The sequence below is a fragment of the Mirounga angustirostris genome, unplaced genomic scaffold (assembly GCF_029215605.1).
Source record: "Mirounga angustirostris isolate CCGP_5_RB_7025 unplaced genomic scaffold, mMirAng1.0.hap1 SCAF_12, whole genome shotgun sequence".
Taxonomy (NCBI): domain Eukaryota; kingdom Metazoa; phylum Chordata; class Mammalia; order Carnivora; family Phocidae; genus Mirounga; species Mirounga angustirostris.
In genome coordinates, this window is record NW_026991720.1 from 5839507 (window position 1) to 5857380 (window position 17874).

General features: G+C 55.5%; 1 protein-coding gene across 2 annotated transcripts; it reads left to right on the forward strand.

The window, feature by feature from the left end:
- Positions 1–182: 182 nt before the first annotated feature.
- On the forward strand, positions 183–6992 carry CRYGN (crystallin gamma N). 2 transcript variants are annotated; one of them, XM_064575717.1, is made up of 4 exons: positions 183–366; positions 1984–2232; positions 3961–4106; positions 5220–6753. In XM_064575717.1, exons 1-4 carry the CDS (start codon positions 346–348, stop codon positions 5278–5280), a joined length of 477 nt encoding a protein of 158 aa, XP_064431787.1. In that variant the 5' UTR covers positions 183–345; the 3' UTR covers positions 5281–6753. The 2 variants fall into 2 exon arrangements, with proteins under 2 accessions (XP_064431787.1, XP_045719980.1); XM_045864024.3 differs by lacking the exon at positions 5220–6753 and adding an exon at positions 6760–6992 and having other exon boundaries at positions 188–366.
- The last annotated feature ends 10882 nt before the right edge of the window (positions 6993–17874 follow it).

Below are 17874 nucleotides of genomic sequence, written 5' to 3' on the forward strand. Positions count from 1 at the left end.
CGTGTGCGTGCCCCTGACTCAGCAGGGACGGCGGGCGGCCGGGGGTCAGAGACGGAGGCGGCGGTGGGGCCGGCTGGGGGTTCGCGGGGCCGCCGGGACCGCGCGGGCGCCCGGCCGGCCGAGCCGGGCAGGGGGCGAGGCGCGTGGCGGGGCTCGCGGCGCCTGGGGGGGCGGGCGGGGAGCGGCGTTGGGTCCCACGGACGGGGCGGGGCGGCCCCTTGCGGGCTTAGGGCGCCGGACCAGCACTAACGCGCCGGCCAGCAAATCTTTTGTCCCGGGCGGCGCTGAGCCAGCAGGGCTGCGGCCGGCTATATAGGGGCCGGCCGCGGGCGGGGCGGGCACACCATGGCGCAGCGCTCGGGAAAGGTGAGTGGGGCCCCTCCGGGCCGGCCCGACGGTCACGGACGCCGCCCGCGCGCGGCCCGACACCCGCCGCCTTCCGCTGCTCCTCGTCCTCGGGAGGCAGGGGCCAAGCTGTTCCTTGAGGCGCCCTAAGCATCCCAGAAACCCGAGCAAAGCTGGCAAAATTTCCTACCCAAGCTGGGCGGCCTGGCGCCGGCAGAGGGCCTCTCTGGCGTGGGAGGCGGGACGGTCCCCGTCTCCCACGGCCCCCAGCACTGGCTCTGGGGGCGGTTTGAGGCATCTTGGAGTCCGGTGGGCGACCGGATCCCCCTGAATCTCTCTGCGCCATCGACCAGACCTGTCTTGTGCGGGAAGGTGGCACCCCCATTTTCTGCTGCCTCCCCTAGCTAATGTGGTGCAGCCTTTGGTCTCCAGGGGCTACGGTCAAGGTTAGCGGATGAGAACATTACTCAGTCTGCACAGGTTTGGTTATGCTTCAGTAACAAACAATCCCAAGAGCCCATCATGCCCCTGCACACCTTCCCCAGGGCCCCAGAGGGACCCAGAGAGCTGGGAAGTCACACCCTGGCTCTCATAGCTTCTGCCCAGGGGGCCCAGAAGGGTAGTCACTGGTGACAGGGCAAGTGATTACAGCAGTTACCAGCCCCTGGGCACCATTGTACTTTGCCAGGGCCCTTCTAGGAGCACAATTCTAGAAACCCAAAGAGTTATTGCGTGGTTGGAATTTCACGCTCCGTGGCAGAAAATGAATTTTGGGGCGCATAGTGTTGTGTAGTTTAGGGGCAAGGAGAACCTGTCAGTGTTACATTGCCATAGGATGCTGTGAACTGACCGCTGAGTTGGCAGTGTTCCAGCTCTGACACATGCCTGTCACCCAAAGGGGTGGCCCAGTAAACAAAGGGGTGAGTTACATTGAAAAAGCCCCCTTTTTAGCCATTAATCCCCACACCAGGCCCTGACTTGGCTCTGTTGCATTTAGCCTCTCCCGCTAAGGGGCCCAGTCCCAGGAACCTGACTTTCTGGTAATTCAGTGTTTGGTTATGATGGTGGGTTGGTGGGTGAAATGCTTTCTTCTAAAAACACTTCCTTGGATGTTATGATTTAACCATGAACAAAAACTGAGTTTTAAAAATGCAGTGAGAGGGTGCCTGGGTGGCTCAGTCGGTTAAGCGACCGCCTTCGGCTCAGGTCTGGGATCGAGCCCCACATCAGGCTCCCTGCTCAGCCGGGAGCCTCCTTCTCCCTCTGCCCCTTCCCTTGCCCATGCTTTCTCTCCCTCTCTCAAATAAATAAAATCTTTTTAAAAAATGCAATGGGAGTTTGAAAAGAGCCTGTTTTCAAATGGGCCCAGGGACTAGGGGGACTCCCTGTCCCCAAGTATCTTCTGAAATTAGTCTGCTCAACTGTGAGCCCCCCAGGGTGGGGAGGGCCAGGCCCTGGGTCTGACCTCAACCCACCATCCATGCGTTCTTTCACCCAGCTAATGGTGTTGAGCACATACTGTGCACAGCGGGCCTGGGAATCAGGGTTCAATCAAGGGTGTTGGACACCAGGTGTCTGCTCCCAAAACTGAAAGGAGAGAAGCCCCTGACCCCGAGCCCTCTAACCTGGCCTTTCTAGATCATCCTCTTTGAGGGCAAGCACTTCACCGGGAGGAAGCTGGAGGTCTACGGGGACTGTGACAACTTCCAGGACCGAGGCTTTATGAACCGGGTGAACTCCATCCGTGTGGAGAGCGGCGCCTGGGTCTGCTTTGATCACCCCGACTTCCGAGGCCAGCAGTTTATCCTGGAGCATGGAGACTACCCCGACTTCCTCCGCTGGAATGGTCACAATGACCACATGGGCTCCTGCCGCCCCATAGGAATGGTGAGTGGGCCTCTGGCTGGGGGCTTCCTGCCAGAGGGACTGAGGGTCGGTGCTGCTCAGCCCTGGGACAAATAATCTGGGAGCATGACCCTCCCAACTTTAAGATCTGACGAGGCCGTGGGATGTTTAAGAGGGAGAGATGCCCCCATGCAGACACACCACTCCCGTGTGTGGGATGGCATGGGACCGAACCCGAGAGCCCCTGGAAGTTTTTATACCTACATTTATCGGCATGTATCAGGCAATCACCTCCAATGTCCAATCCCAACATCTTGCTGCATTTTCCACTTAAAATGCTGTTGGAAATAATAGAAGTTTGGATTTGCAACCAGATGGGGGAGAATTAGGCTAAAGCCAGGCTGATTTGGGCCCGAGGTATCCACCCATGCAGGTCATCTTAGAGTGCTTTTCAAGAGACTTTGATGCTCTGACCGTGGAATGACTGAAGGAGGAGGCCTAAGTCACTAGCCAGTCCTCAGGAATTTGGGCGCAGGTCTCCTGGAGCTACACAAGTGGCCCGATGTGTGTAGGGAGAGCATATGAGGGGTGTCGCTACCCGTGGTGAAGGACGGTTCATGTCTAGTTGCCCTTACGAGGAGGGGCTGGTTTGAGGACTGAGCATTCCTATTCCTTTGGATTCTCCCAAGTTACACGTGCCAACTGAGCTGCTGGAAGGTCCACATGGTCAGGTGGGAAATGGCTGATCCCTGAACCAGATTCTCACCGGAGTCTCAGCCATGTGTCTGCAGAAGGATCTTTCCCTGGACATGGGGGCCAGGCCATGCTGGTGAACATCTGAGGAACCCCAGGGAGGGAGCCTCGTGTGTGTGTGGCGGGGGGGGCCTCTCTCTTTTCTACACGAGTTACAAAACCAGCTGGGCTTTGGCATCTCAAATTGTAAGAATGCTTTCTTAGTATTTCCACCAGGCTGTAGACATTTGGAAAAAGGAATTAACATGGCTGGCTCTGGATCTTGCATAATGCTATTTCTATGAAAACTCTCCTAGGTATTTTTTGAATGCTTTTCTCCTAAGAGCTATCCTTAGGGCCAGCTGTGATGCAGACCCAGCCCCTGCCGGAACCAGAGCCAGTTGGGAGCTGGCCCTCCTCTGTCTTTGGAAATGCAAGGAATCTTATAAGGGGCTATATACTGTCATCCCAGTGAGCCAGCAGGGATTTCAGCAAATGAGATCTGTTATTTGTTTTAGATTTTTGGCTTCCTGTTTTAATAAAAGGTTCTATTACAGTTTGTAAAATATTATCATTTAAAGGCTTGCCCCTGCCCTGAGGCCCCAGGGTGGGGATGACGGGCAGAGGAATGCGTTGGGGTGGCTGGGGCAGGGGTCCCCCAGTCCAGGCGCTAGAAGGGAGCCCCGTGGCCTAGGCCCTGGTCAGAGCATGGCCAGAGCCTCCCAGGTGGTCTGGCCCTCTCTAACCCTTGGATTCTTGAGTTGAAGAAACAGGAGAGTGGCCTGGTTCAGGGGCTTGGAAGCTTCTTAAAGTGATAGAGCCCTTTTGTCCAGCCAGATCTCAAGGTGCCAGAAAACGCAGGGTGCCGTGTTGATCCTTGTGCTGGGGTGGCGGGCCCTCACTGGCCCCCCAGCGCAGGAGCTCTTGGGTGCCCGGAGCCCTGGGCGACTCTGAGTTCCTGGCCGCACCGGCTTCTGTGTAGGGGAGGGAAACTCAGTGCCGTTTGCCATCTTTCCTCTGCTCCCATGGGGCCCACAGCACGGGGAGAACTTCCGCCTGGAAATCTTCGAGGGCTGCAACTTCACCGGCCAGTGCCTGGAGTTCCAGGAAGACTGCCCCTTCCTGCAGAGTCAGGGCTGGTCCAAGAACTGCGTCAACGCCATCAAGGTGTACGGGGACGGAGCGTGAGTACAGGCCGCAAGGCCGCGGACCACAGCCCATCTGGGCCCTGCACAAGCCAAGTGTGGGGAGGCTGCAGGGTGGATCAGACCCCAGCAGGGGGGGCAGCCTGGCCCCTGCCCTGGAGGCCCATTCCTTCCCTCAGTTGCCTTTACCCCAGTGGAGCAAAGGGGGTGGCTTCCTCCATGGCTCAAGAAGGCCTTCGTGAGGACACATGGGGCCACAGTAGGAGCAGAGGTAGGGAGGTACTTGGCAAACTAATGGTTCTCTGTGATTGGACTGATCTCATGGACTGTCCTCTGGTCTCCTCGAGCCAGGGGAACCCTGCTCGGAGAAGGGTAGCCCTGCCCACCCTGCACACCCCTTACTTACCCAGCAAAATGGACCCTTGAATTGGACCTCTCCTGCCAAGCAGGCAAACCCCCAGCACGCAGGCCTCCCAGGGGGATTGACGTCATGGTGGCTCACTTCTGGTGGACAGGCTGTGGCCAGGGGGGTTTTGCCCAGGCATAGAGGGGCTTGTCTGCCCTCCTGCAAGAGAGTCGTCAGAACCCCAGGCTAGCCTGGCTTCTCTTGGCCTCTGCACACTTGGTTCCTTCCATCAGCCGTAGGCAGCCTGTGTACCCATCAGACTCAGCCACCATATCTTCATGGTGGCCATCACCCATCTCCCATCCACCGAACCAGTGGATAGCGTTACCTCCTTTTACAGAGGAGTTAGCTGAGGCTCAGAAAGTGACCTTGCCCCGCTTGTGAGTGGCGCAGCTGGGACAGCAGCCAGGCGTTTGGCTTCAAGTCAGTGTCCCTGGTCTAGAGCAGAGAGCCTCCCAAGACCTCAGCCCCATCCCGTCTGCAGAAGAGCCCCACTCGGGCTCCGGGAACATGGCTCCTGTCACAACAGCTAAGGGATCCAGCTGCTGTCTGTGTGTCTGAGGTTTGGGATCAGGGAACACCTCAAGAGGTTCAAGACAGTGGTCACGGGAGAGACTGAATGAAGATAGTGGCTGAGCCAGAGGAAGAACTGGACCCCCCACCCCCTTTCCTCGGGGCCCCCTGACCCAGCGTCCCAGGGCAACTCTGCTCCATTCCTGCTCTCTCTGTCACTCTGGTTCTATCAGGATTCATTTTGTCACATCTGCCTTTCTCTGCCTCTTGGAAACCCCATTTGCCCTAAGTTGATGGTATCCAGGGATCTGAGGGATCAAATTCCAGAACAACAATCTGCCTGGAAAACTGCTGGCCAAATTGTGTCTCAGGAGGCCGAAGTCACGCCTTTGCATGGAAGGTGTCCTGAGACTCTCGCTGCCACCCCTACACCCACCCTGGGGGACCCCCGGGGCCTCTTGAGAAAAATGGTGGGAAGGTAGGAGCTAAGAGTTTCGACCACAGGGGCACAGGGTCTCCTGTAGGCCTCAATTTACCCAAGAGGAGATGGAGACTCAGCGGCTGCGTGTGGCCAACCCCACATTTGGACCCAGGGCTCTGCTCTCCTCCCTACGGCGCACTCACCCTTGGCCTCCTGTGACTTTAACTAGTTAAGAAAAAGAAAGAAAAAAGTAAGGAGAAGCTGCTCAAAGGCGATGGCCTGCATCACGTGGTCTAGTTGTGACCTCCTTCAGGGCCTTTCCTGGGGTCTGATGGGGGCCTCCAGGCAAGTCTTCCTACCGCCTCCCACATACCGGGAGTTGCTTTGCGCGGGTTCCCGAGTCAGCCCAGGACTGACCCATCCCCACAGACCCGTGTCCCGGAGGGCATTTGGAGGGAAATGTGCCACATCACTCTCCTTACTTCCTGCCCCCCAAGGGCATGGTCCCTGTGCTCCTGTGGATGGGCCATGCCCCCTCCTCCCTTCCTCCTCGTGCCCTGTCCTTGCCCAGAGTCACAGCCCGGGAGGAGAGGTTTACTGAGGAGGCCCAGCCCATGGGTGTGGGGAGGTTGGGGGCCGGGGAGGGGGCAGTTCGGGCACAGTGGAAGTCAGGGCGCAGGGAGGCTGGGGGTGTGGGAAGGCTGGGATAAACCAGGTCGGCCCTGAGCGACCCTGCAGCTCACACGCTGGGCCTCTCTCAGCATTCCTGACCCCTGACCCTTGTGCAGACCACACCAGGTACCAGATGCGGAGTCAGGATGGAGAAGGGGGCCCATGGTGACAGGAGAGGGGAGCGCTGGGGAAGCTGCCCTAAGCAGGCGACTCAGTGGGCTGTGTGGCCTTGGGCTGGATGGGCTCATAATTTCAGAGTCTGTGTCTCAGCGGGGAGAAAGTTCCTTCGACAGCAGAGCGCTTTGGGGTGGGAGGGCCAGAACTGTTCGGGCGACAGTGGGGGTTCACTGCAAAGACATAGTCAGAACACACCATGGCGTGGGCCCGGAGGGACCCCAGCAGCCAGATCCGGGCGTGTAGCCCCGCTTTGCTTCCCACGGTGAAAAAGCTGTTTTCTCTCCGTTCTGAGGGGATAGGGAGCATCAGAAGTGAGGAGAGAGGCCGGCCTGAGAAAAGGCGGTGGGACAAGTCAGGGGCAGCTGTGGGCCGCTCTCCCCCCACACCTCCACCCCCCAGCTCAGGCTCCAGACCCCAGCTGGGCCAGGAGAGGGGCGGCCTGGTGGGAGGTCTTCTCTCCGCGCTCAGCCGCCCGGGCTCACCTGGCCTCCCTCTGACCCCAGGTGGGTCCTGTACGAGGAGCCCAACTACCGCGGCCGCATGTACCTGGTGGAGCGGGGTGACTTCCGCAACTGCTCCGACTGGGAGGCCCACAACGCGCGCATCCAGTCGCTCCGCAGAGTGGTCAACTACTACTAGCCCGCCAGGACCCGGGCATGCCTGGGGGTCGGGGGCAGCCCCTTCCGTCCCCCACCCTAGGGCTCAGACCCTAGGGAATAAAAATCAGAGAAATGGAGAGTTGAGCTGGCCTGAGTGATTTCCCGGCCCCTCCCTGACATGGGGCAGCCGGTGGGGCACCCCAGGCCCTGGGCAGGAGGCTGCCAGAACTTGGGGCAGGGAGCTGGGGGGACCGGGAAGGGCGGTAGGGGGCACTGTGAGCCACCCATGGGGGAACACGAGAGCTGGAAGGGATCTAAAGGTTACGGAGTCGAACCCTTTCCCTTCACTCTTGAAAAGCCCATGCCCGGAATGGGGAAGGGCAGCTTCTGGTCCCAGAGCAAGCTTCCGGTGGAGCCAGGATAGGGCCCAGGTGCTTCCTCTGGCCCGGAGCCCCGGACCAGTTAGGCAGTTAGGGCGAAGGGGAAAGAAGTGCTGGGGGTGGGGGCAGGCCCCGGGGGTCTGCCGCTGGGGCCGCCTCCACCGCTCCCTCCTGGCTGTGCCTCTCCCTGACTCAGCAACTTGGGGCTGCCAGGCCATGTGGTCTGCTCTGCAGCCAAGAGCCTAACCCAGGGTTCATGAGTCTGGCTCTCCGGCTGATCTTGGCCTTGGGGTTTACCGGGAAGGCCCCCCTTAAAGGATGGGCTGGACCCGAGGGACACATTGCCCCTTATATCCTGTACTGGGGGCTTGGAAGATGCTCGAACACGTGGACTCGGAGGGAATGGAGGAGGAGACTTGGAAGGAGCCTTCGGGGGGCTGAAGGGAGTGTAGCACATCACTCCAGCCCCCAGCCTGCTCATGAGTCAGGGAAGACTCAGGGGCTGGGCTCCCTTCTCCCCCCTGGGTGAATCCATGGAACTTCTTTGTGGCCTGGGCCCTTTCCAGGACACCGGGTCCACCGTGTTGGGGGTGGGCTCAATGGAGGGGAGCACTGCCCCAGGGGCGGGGGGGGGCAGGGAGGAGCCTGTCCTGGAAGGTAGTGGGGTTTCTGGGAATAAGAGGGTCCTCGCTCGAGACACCTCCCCACCCACACTTCAGTGTCCAGCCTCCCCTCCCCCATGAGAGGGTGAGAACCTGCTGGACACTAGAAGTGGCCCCCTGCCTGAAGGCCCTCCCCCCCACCAGAATTCTGAACCATGGAGCAGCCTGGACTGACCCTGGCTGTTCAGATGGAGATGGAGATGCTCCTTCCACGTAGGTCCTCTCCTGTGGGCTGGGCCCCTCGTGGAGGTGGGGACCCCAAAGATGGCTGTCTATTCCCCACAGCACTGGGACCGAGGGCCCTGGCTGGAAGAGGGATCGGGGACTGCAGCAGCATGAATTGTCCCCAAGAGTTCTGACCATTGGCTCAAGCTTGTGGTGCCGCTTTCCAAACCCCCACACTCTGTGGTCCCGGGGTCCCCTGCCCCCCACAGTTTGCTTCTTGACTGGCCACGCAGGCTCCCACCCCCTCCTCACCACACATCTTGTGTGTTCTTTTCCCAGTAGGGGCAAGGATTCCCCACTGGGAAGGTTCCCTTCAGGCTGGCCACTCCCTCAGGACGCCTATGGGAAAGTACTTGAACCCTGGGATTAATACGTAAACTGGAATTGAGCTGTGGACAGGCTGGGGGTGGTAGAGGTGGAAGCTGGAGTTTAGGGAGGGCAACAGGGTCCGTGAAAGAAAGCCAGAAATCTCCGGGGTTGGATTCTGCTGAGGGTTCTGAGTGAGGAAGAGTGGGATGGTCGTCCTGGTGGACTGTGAGGGTGCAGTTGCCCTATTTCCTAGGTTCCGCCCCTACGCCCCACGTCCTCCACTGAGACAGAAGTGGAAAAGGTGAGTCATCAGGAGCTCTCACAGTTCACCCTGGGCAACGCCTGCCAAGATCTGGGTGGCAAAGGCATAGGGGACCCACGAGTCTACTGGGGGACCCCTCTAAGCAGAGGTTACACCACTGGGCGACCATCCACCTGCACAGGATGGCGAGGGGGCTGCCATCCTGCCATTTGTACGTGGGGTCCGTGAGGGGTGCGCCCTGCACCGAATGCCCCAGTCCACTCCCTGCAGCCCAGAGAGTGGAACCCCAGAAGCCCCTGGCACCTTGGGACTGAGGGCTGCCAGGTGCAGACCCTCTCCATCCAGACCCTCCCTCCTGAGAAGGCTCAGATCATGAACTTGAAGAAACCACCACACACTGACAGCAAACCAGTTCCCATCTCTAAGCCCGGATTGAATCAACTTTTAAATACACCGTCACTGTGTCTGAGTTGGGAAGAGCCTCTGTAGGAAATCATACTCTTGTTTTTTCATTTCTCTGCCAGTTTGTTCCAGGACGTGGGACTTTCTGTGTGAAGACAGCCACGCTAGTCTCTGCTTGTGTGGGCCCTGCCCGCGGCTAGGACCCTGTCCCTGCTCAGCTGGCCCCTCAACCCTCCACCCAGGTCTGGACTGGCCCCAGGCCTCTAGCGTCCCACACCCCTTTACCTGCTGATGGTGATGATGACCACTGAGCATTTATCGAGCTCTGTAAGGTTACTTATTACGTACACTAATCCCGAGATTATAATACTCCTATCATCACCCCTGCAAATGAGACAGTTTAAGCAACTTGCCTGAGGTCACACACAGGATTCAAACCCGGATCTGGCTGAGCTCTCTGCTCCCAACCAGCCTACTACACTGCTCCACACATTGGCGGGTTGAGCTGGATTTTACCATCGTTAAGGTAAGCGCCACTCCACCCGGTAGCAACCACACGCTCAAAGCACCATCCCCTGCACCCATCCACACTCCCTGTGATGGGGCGGGAAGGGAAGCTGGGATCCTTACCCTGGAGCGGGGCATGTGGGGAGAAGCAGGACCGGCCTTCTGCACCCACGCTGTGAACTGGGAGCAAAGCATAGGCAGACGCGCTGCGTAACAAATACCACCGCTGGGGGCGTCTAACCCTGTGGAGGCTGGAAGTCCAAGGTCAAGGTGCCGCGGGGAGGGCTTCTCCGGAGGCCTCTCTCCTTGGCTTGAGGACAGCCGCTTCCCTGTGCGTCTGTGTATGGGGACGCCAGTCACTTTGGATTAGGGTCCACCTGAACTACCTCATTTTAACTTAATTGCACCTTTAAAGATGCTGTTTCTAAATAGTCACATCTGAGGTTCTGAGGGTTAGGACATAGGAATTTGGGGAGGCATACATTTCGGCCCCTAACACAAACCAAACAGCCTCAGACCTCAGTGTCCTGCTCTGTGAAGTGAGTGCAAACCTATCTGTTGTTCCAACTGTATACAGTTGTAAAAACCGAGCAAGTAACCCGTGAGAAGGTGCCGTATGAATACGGGTCCTTGGTAGTAACCCATGTGCGCAAAGTCACCCAGTATGTTGGGACACAGGGAGAAGCAACTGTATCTTGTGGGAGCACTAAGAGCCAGTACTCCCTCCGACGTGACCTCAGACAGGCCACTGCTCCATGCCTCAGTTTCCCCTGCTGCACCCCCTCCTAGGGATTACGTGAGAACTGCTGATTGAGGAGCCCTCCCACAGGTCAAGTTCTCCAGAAGCCTGGCGGGGGGGGGGGGGGGGGGGGTGTATGCTGGAGCCAGGCCTAGCAGCCCCTCAGGCCTTCCGGAGGTTTCTCTTGAACTTGTCCCCTCTCCCCAGTGCTGAGGAATATCGGCACCTCATTAACGGGTGATTTAATGCTTCACCGAAAGGCTTGTGCTCCTGGGTGACCTCCCCTCAGCCCAGCCCCCTGCTCCCTAATCTGTCAGTAAATCTGCTTTCTCTATGGAAGAGGGAAAACAAGATTCCCACCAAAGTGCTTGTGGGCAGGATTGTAATTTGTCTGAAGTCGGTCCAGGGGGTTGGTAGACCGGGGGCCGGGGTGCCTTCTGAGGAGAGTCACACATGCTTCACATACCTCTGTCCCCACGCTGCGGTTTGGGAGGCCGGGACTTCCTCAGAGCCAGCCCTCCGTCCGCAGCCCACGGGCGACCCGCTGTTCCACAGGCCCAGTCAGACCCCAGGAAAAAAACCTTCCCTTTGAAGATGCAGATGTTCCCCGCCTGCAGGGGGCTGGCCCAGGGGTGTCCTGTTGGCGCATTCCTCTGCCCCCTGCATGTGACCCAGCTGTCCCCTGTGTCCTTAAGGACTCACCACAGTCTCGGCTGAGGGCCTCCTGTCTCTGCCGTTGCTCCACCAGGATGAGTCCTTTTAGACCCCGACATATCTTTGTTCCCCTCCAGAAACCATATGGGGTTTCCATTAAAATCTGCGGAATGAGAGACTTTTCAAAACGTCGCTCCGGAGTTCCAGTTTGGGCAGGTGGACATGATCCGGGGAGGATGGTGGCGATGGGTGCAGAGCCGTGGAGACGTGCCCCGTGCTGTGGGGCTGAACACGGAGACGTGGTGCGGGCGGGAAGGCTTAGGTTCTGTATGTGCGACCACAGAACACACACAAAGCTAGCTCCTCGTTGCTGGGGTGGTGGTTTGGATAGGAGAGACCCCCCCCCCGGATTCTAGAGGACCCTGGGTGCTCCCTGCCCGCACCGCCCCTGACCTGAAGAATCCGTCCCCTCGCTCTTGATCTCCTTTGGTTCCCCATCGAATACGGAGGGAACGGAAAGTGCATGAGGCAACGTTCCTTCCACAGGGTGGCTCGGGGCACCGGGGTGAGGCTGGGCTGCCCCCCAACTTCCGGAGCCCCAGCCCCCGCTCAGCCGAACTGGTGTCTGGGGGCAGCCTGGCGACACAGGAGCGAGTGACTTGCCTGCAGTCTGTGAACCCTGGACGTGTAAAACGAGCATTTTTGTAAACAGGCTCTTGGCTCCCCGGCTGCCTGTGGCTAAGCCCTTTTGGAATCAGTGATTGAAAACATCCCGAAGAGTCCAGCTGACGCTGCTCCTTCGCATGGGCTCTGTGTGAGAGGGGGCCGGGGGGGGCCTCCCTGGAAACTGAGACCAGCCCCTTGCTCGGGGTGGGTGGGGGCTGGCAGTCAGAGCTGAGCACCCTGCTCCTGGCCCACGCATGCCCAGCAGCCCCTCGGACTGCCTGCTCTGGGTGGAGCGGAGGGCGGGGGCCCAGTAGGGTGAGCCATCGACCGGGAAGGAAGGTCCCTGTTCAACCGGAGTGGGTTTGGCCTTTGTGTAGGACTGCTCTCACTGGGGATCAGAGTTCACTGGGCAGGAAGACCAAACCACACTCTCTCTTCACCCGTCTTGCCAGGCCCCCAACATCCAGAGCAGGGAGCCCACCACTTGGGGCTGAGAAAGTCGTCTCCTGGATCCCTTTCCCATAAAGGATTTGGGAGGCTGCACTGGGGGCCAGACCTGGGGAGCATGGGGGTCACAGCTGGGCCCAGGCCACCCTGGGCCCCGGGATTCCTGAACCACGTGGACAGAAAGGGCAGCAGGAACAGGCACCACCCAGGAAATGGGGCTACTGGCCAGAAATCCTTTCCTGAGGCTGGCCATCGTGAGCGGAGCCTCCAGAGAGAGCAGCCCCCCCCACCCCCAGAGGGAGCACTCAAGTGCCTCTTTATACATCAAGGAGACTGTGCATCAAAGCCAGGGGGTGTCCATCTTATTCAAAAAATAAGACAGAAAAAGTCTGTGAAGACATCTTTGGGATTTTGAAAAAGGTAGAAAAAAAAAAAGGTGAGGCCAGGATAAGGTTAGCATCCACCGTATGACATGGGGTACAAAGTCCTGATTCTTTGCTAGAGCAGGCCTCCTGACCGGGCCCAAGCAAGCAGGGAACAGCGTCGGTGCCATGCAGAGTCCAAAAGATTAAAAGAAACCACTTTCCCAGAAGGAGCCAGCCATTCCTGGGACTCAGGCCACAGAGAAATGTCTTCCATGGGTCCTCAGGACCTGTGCTGCCATCCACAAGCAGCATCCTCAACATATCCCTCTCGCAACGAAGATAACAAGTTCCCTAGGACTTTTGCTAATAACACCTCACAGGGCTAAGCTGATGGCATCACGCCAAAGTAAACTTTCTGTGGGGGCGAATATTTTCGCATTACTTGTTTACATAGGGACATGTAGCTACTTCTCGGTGAATCTAATTGGGCTGTTAAAGCAGGATTTGGCCATCCTTCGTTATCAGTATATACTAATCACAGCAACACAACTAATATTTATTGAGCAATTACTATGCCCAAAACACCGTGCTAAACCATGTTTACATGTGATGAGCTGGGCATGTTATTCTCTCTTTTATAGTTGAAGAAATAGATTTAAAAGATCGTCGTAACTTGCCAAAGTCACACCGTTGTTGCAAAAGACGCAAAGTGGCCCCCAACAGTCTGACTCCAGAGCCCGCACCTGACTCCTGCCTCTGGCCTTGCCGCAGTGGCTTTCCCATCTTTCTGACTAAACCTGTATGGGGTCATTATATACAACTGAAATGGCTGTGTGCTGTTGAACATCAATATTTTCTTTTAAAACCATGCTGGTCAGAGACCCACTAAATTAATTTCACAATCCCCAATGGGTCATATTTCTCTAGTCTGAAAAACAGTAGTCAACAAAGACTTAAGGAAATGTGACAGACATTGTAGACTAGTTAATCCAATCCCGGTCCGCTCCCCTGGCCTGTCTTCACCAACACATCTGGGAAACCGGCTAGTCTTTTCCCTGCCTCCCTTTCATGGACATAGCTCTGGGACACAGCCATGGGAAAAAGCTCTGGGCAATGAGATAAAAGCCAAAGACCGTTAAAAGGACTTCCAAAAAGTTTTTTGCTGTCTTGATAAAAGGTCCTTTCCTCTGGCTTCCTGCCTGGAATGAAGATGTGATGCCAGGAGCTCAGGCAGCCTTTTTGTAATCATGAGAGCAAAGCAGAGAGAATCTGGCTCCAACCTCATTAAGATGCTAAGCCAGGGTCAGCAACCATCCTTCTTGTTATGTTAGAGAAATTAGCCCCTATTTATTTTGCCAAGCTTAGGTTTTCTTTTTTGTTTTTTAAAGTTTTTTAAAAGATTTTATTTGTTTGTTTGTTTGTTTAGAGCATGAGCAGAAGGGGGGGCAAAAGGAGAGGGAGAGAGAGAATCTCTGGCAGACTCCACGCTGAGCAGAGAGCCTGACATGGCACTTGATCTCATGACCCCAAGATCTCAACCTGAGCCAAAACCAAGAGTCAGATGCTCAACCGACTAAGCCACCCAGGTGCCCCTGTCTTAGGTTTTCTATTCTCACATCTGAAAGCATTCCTAAATGGTAACAAACAAACAAGCAAACAGGTAGTTCCTAATATGGACATAGTTCTGTGCTTTGTATCTGGTGAATTATTAAGAACTTGTGGGGCACCTGGCTGGCTCACTCGGTAGAGGATGTGACTCTTGATCTAGGGGTTGTAAATCTGAGCCCCAAGTTGGGTAGAGATTACTTTAAATAAATAAATAAAATTAAAAAAAAAAAAGAAGAAGAACTTGCAGTTGGAAATACCAAGACAGATTTTTTTTTCCAGGACCGTGGGATCATGACAGCAGCCAAAGGCAGACACTTAACCGACTGAGCCACCCAGGCACCCCAAGGTTCTAGAACTCTTGAGAACATCTCTGCTCTGCAGCAAGTGGGCTAATAGTGTATTCAAAGGAGGGAAAATATGTGACTTAGTATGTATCTGTGGCCTCCTCGCCTTGTCTGGTGCACTCCAGTTGGCTAACCTTCCTGTGGTGTAAGCCACTGAGTTTGTGGTACTTGGTGTTGGCAGCCGCAGGCAAGAGATCCAGAAGGAAAGCACTACCTCTGGTAGAGAGGGGCAAAACAATTAGGTTACCAGCCGTGGCCAACTGGAACCAGGTGCCCACTGAGGCAGAGTCTTGAAGGACGGTACTGTTGCTGTCGTAAACAATTTTAAAGGGATGCAGAATGCAAATGCCATGGTGGAGAGTTGCTTCTAGAGCCCTGGGTATTTGGATACGCATCAAGATTAAATCTAGTAATTTCTGTGAACAGGCTAAAGATCTCACTGGAAACAAAGTTTGGAGACTGGTTCTGTAGGTTGCTACATGAAAACATCACTTGTATCCACAAACTACAGGTCTTTCATGTGAAATTTCAAGCACTAATGAGAGAAGAATGAGAGAATGAGACCCCCAGCTATTGGGATGGGGAAGGTTGGGGGGATTTGGAGGACTTGGAAAACCCCCAAATCCATCGAGTCTTTAGAAACCCTCCCCACTCACCTGAGGAAGATGCTTCTCCCTTGAAGGAGAAGTGAACAGTGTTCTTGCAGCTCTCCTCATTGTTGCCTGCCCAGTGATGGGGTTTCAGCTTGTACGCCGCAAACTGGAGGCAGAAAAGCAGAAACAAAGCAAGGAGAGAGACACCAGAGAAATTGCAAGGGTTCACGAATTTACACATCAGAAATTTGGAGAACGTGGGAATGGATTTTGAGGGTACTTGGCCAAGAAGGAGGAACACGATTCTGGATCCGATTGAGGTTATGGAGAAGATGATCCTGGCTTGGGGACTGTGGTCTATGTTCTAACAACTTAGTGGACTGGCTGAAGCCAACTGATGGCATTGAAATGACACAGAAAGGCTAGGAGGCCTTGCATAACACAGAGGACCAGGTTCTAAGACTGTGGGAGACAGGAATGCTGAGTTGGATCCACTCATGTGTACCCACGCCACCCACAGATTCCAACCCCCCCGCCTTGCCACAAGGAAGAAGGTGGTGATGGAAGTTCCAGAATCTTTAAAAAGGCTGTCTCTACTGGCTGTCAGGGAATGCTAACAGGAGGGGCTGTGATGGAAGTCTGGTTTCTGACGGGGTGGAGGAGCATCTGCTGGGAGGTACGGTGGGGCGGGCCTCAGAGTGTAAGGCAGGTGTGGAGCTTGGTTCTCTGGGAGTCCTGTTACCTTCCAGGATCTTGGGCTCTGGGTGATTAACGGGGATCTCCCAGAGTTAAATCAGTAAGCAATCCACCATAGTCGCCCTTGACCTTCAGGGTCAAGAAAGTGAAGAGAGGCCTGTCTTGAGGCAACATGTGAGAGATTCGCACAATTCCCAGACCTGCTTCTTTGGAGTGGGAGGACCACACATCTGAAGGAAGGGAAGACACCTGCCACAATGTCGCAGGGGCCTCCTGTGACTTCTTCCTAGTTTTTTAAAGTTGGACCTTGGGTCATTTCCTCAGATGAAGATGCAGGGGGAAGGTAAATAAATACTTAAACTTTTTTTTTTTTAAGATTTTATTTATTTATTTGAGATAGAGAGAGAGAGAGAGAGAGAGAGCAGGGGCAGGGGGAGGGGCAGTGGGAGAAGCAGACTCCCCGCTGAGCAGGGGACCCTGGGATCATGACCTGAGCCGAAGGCAGAGCCTTAACCAATGGAGCCACCCAGGTGCCCCTAAATACTTCAACTTTTAAGGGGCCTAGAGCACCACGTGTGAGGATGACCAGCAAAATGTGGCGGGGCCTCGCGGGAGAGCTACAGCATTGGCTGAGGGGTCTATGCCGACGCCCGGGGGGACGTTGCCCCCGCGCAGGGATAGCCTGGAGGTGTAGAGATGTGGCCCACGGCCTGAGCTCCAGTCCAGCCTCCACTCTGCTAGCTGGGTGAGCAGGGGAGAGTTACCTATTGCCTCTCTCTGTGTCTGCATTTGCCCACGATAAGATGGGATGTTAATAGTACCTCTTCAAAAGGTTATTATGAAGGGGCACCTGGCTGGCTCTGCTGGTAGATCCTGCGACTCTTGACCTCAGAGTTGTGAGTTCAAATCCCCACACTGGGCATAGAGATTACTTAAAAAAAAAAAAGGTTATTGTGAGGATAATGAAATAAAACATGTAAAGCACTTGTAACACATTCTAGCATATTCTAAGTGCTCAATAAATATTACTGTTGCCATTCTGATCATCATACTCCGCAACAAAGATAAACAGGACACAAAGACAACTGTATGCAGGCAGGGCCACCAAGGACTCAGTCCCCTCGGGAACAAAGATTGGGGTCTCCACAATCTCACCTGGCAGAGAGAGGACCCAGGAGCTAGGGGACCAGCAACGGGTCATGGGGACAGATGACTCAGATGTCAGTTCTAGAAATAAGAATGGAAGCCTCTGCCCTGTATTTCTTGCTCACTGGGTCACTTGCATCTTTAAGATGTTTTTCTCTTTGGGGGCGCCTGGGTGGCTCAGTCATTAAGCGTCTGCCTTCAGCTCAGGTCATGATCCCAGGGTCCTGGGATGGAGCCTCGCATCAGGCTCCCTGCTTGGCGGGAAGCCTGCTTCTCCCTCTCCCACTCCCCCTGCTTGTGTTCCCTCTCTCGCTGTCTCTTTCTCTGTCAAATAAATAAAATCTTTTAAAAAAAGATGTTTTTCTCTTTGTAGGTAATATAGGCTTTGGTGTTTGATTTTATTTCATCCATAGGTTGTAGGATATTAAGCCAATATGTAGTTGAGACGTGGACATACTCAGAGTTCTTGGACTCAGAGACCAGCGACCCTATTACATCACTTCAGAGCTCTGTGGATTGTCACCTGTCGGGAATGGGACAGTGTATGTGTGGTTCACATGTGGCAGTCACTGTAAAGTAGAGCATTTGGGGACTGGGACCGTGGAAAGAAGGGTGTTTGTGTGTGAGCTCTGGGCAGCCAAAGGGTGAACTGCAGTGACTTGGGGAACCCCACTAGGATTGCTGATGCTGATGAGGCGGAGGTCACAGGGTACTGCTCCCAACCAAATTAAACTCAGTGTAGACAGTTAACTTTTCTCTCCTTGGAAATGAAATCTGTTGCCAAATCACACCGGGAGAGAAGAAGCCTGGATCCAGGTCAACTTGTAACAGCATCCTACCGACAAATTCCATGAGTTCCAGCTGCTGAAACCCCAGCATTTCCCTAGTTCTTTCCTTTAATCTGGATGCTCATCCCTCCCTTCACTTGATATCCTTCTGATAAATCCCCTTCTCCTGCCAGTTCGCTAGCTTCAGTTTCTCTCACCACAGTCAAAGAATCCTGACAGACACCAG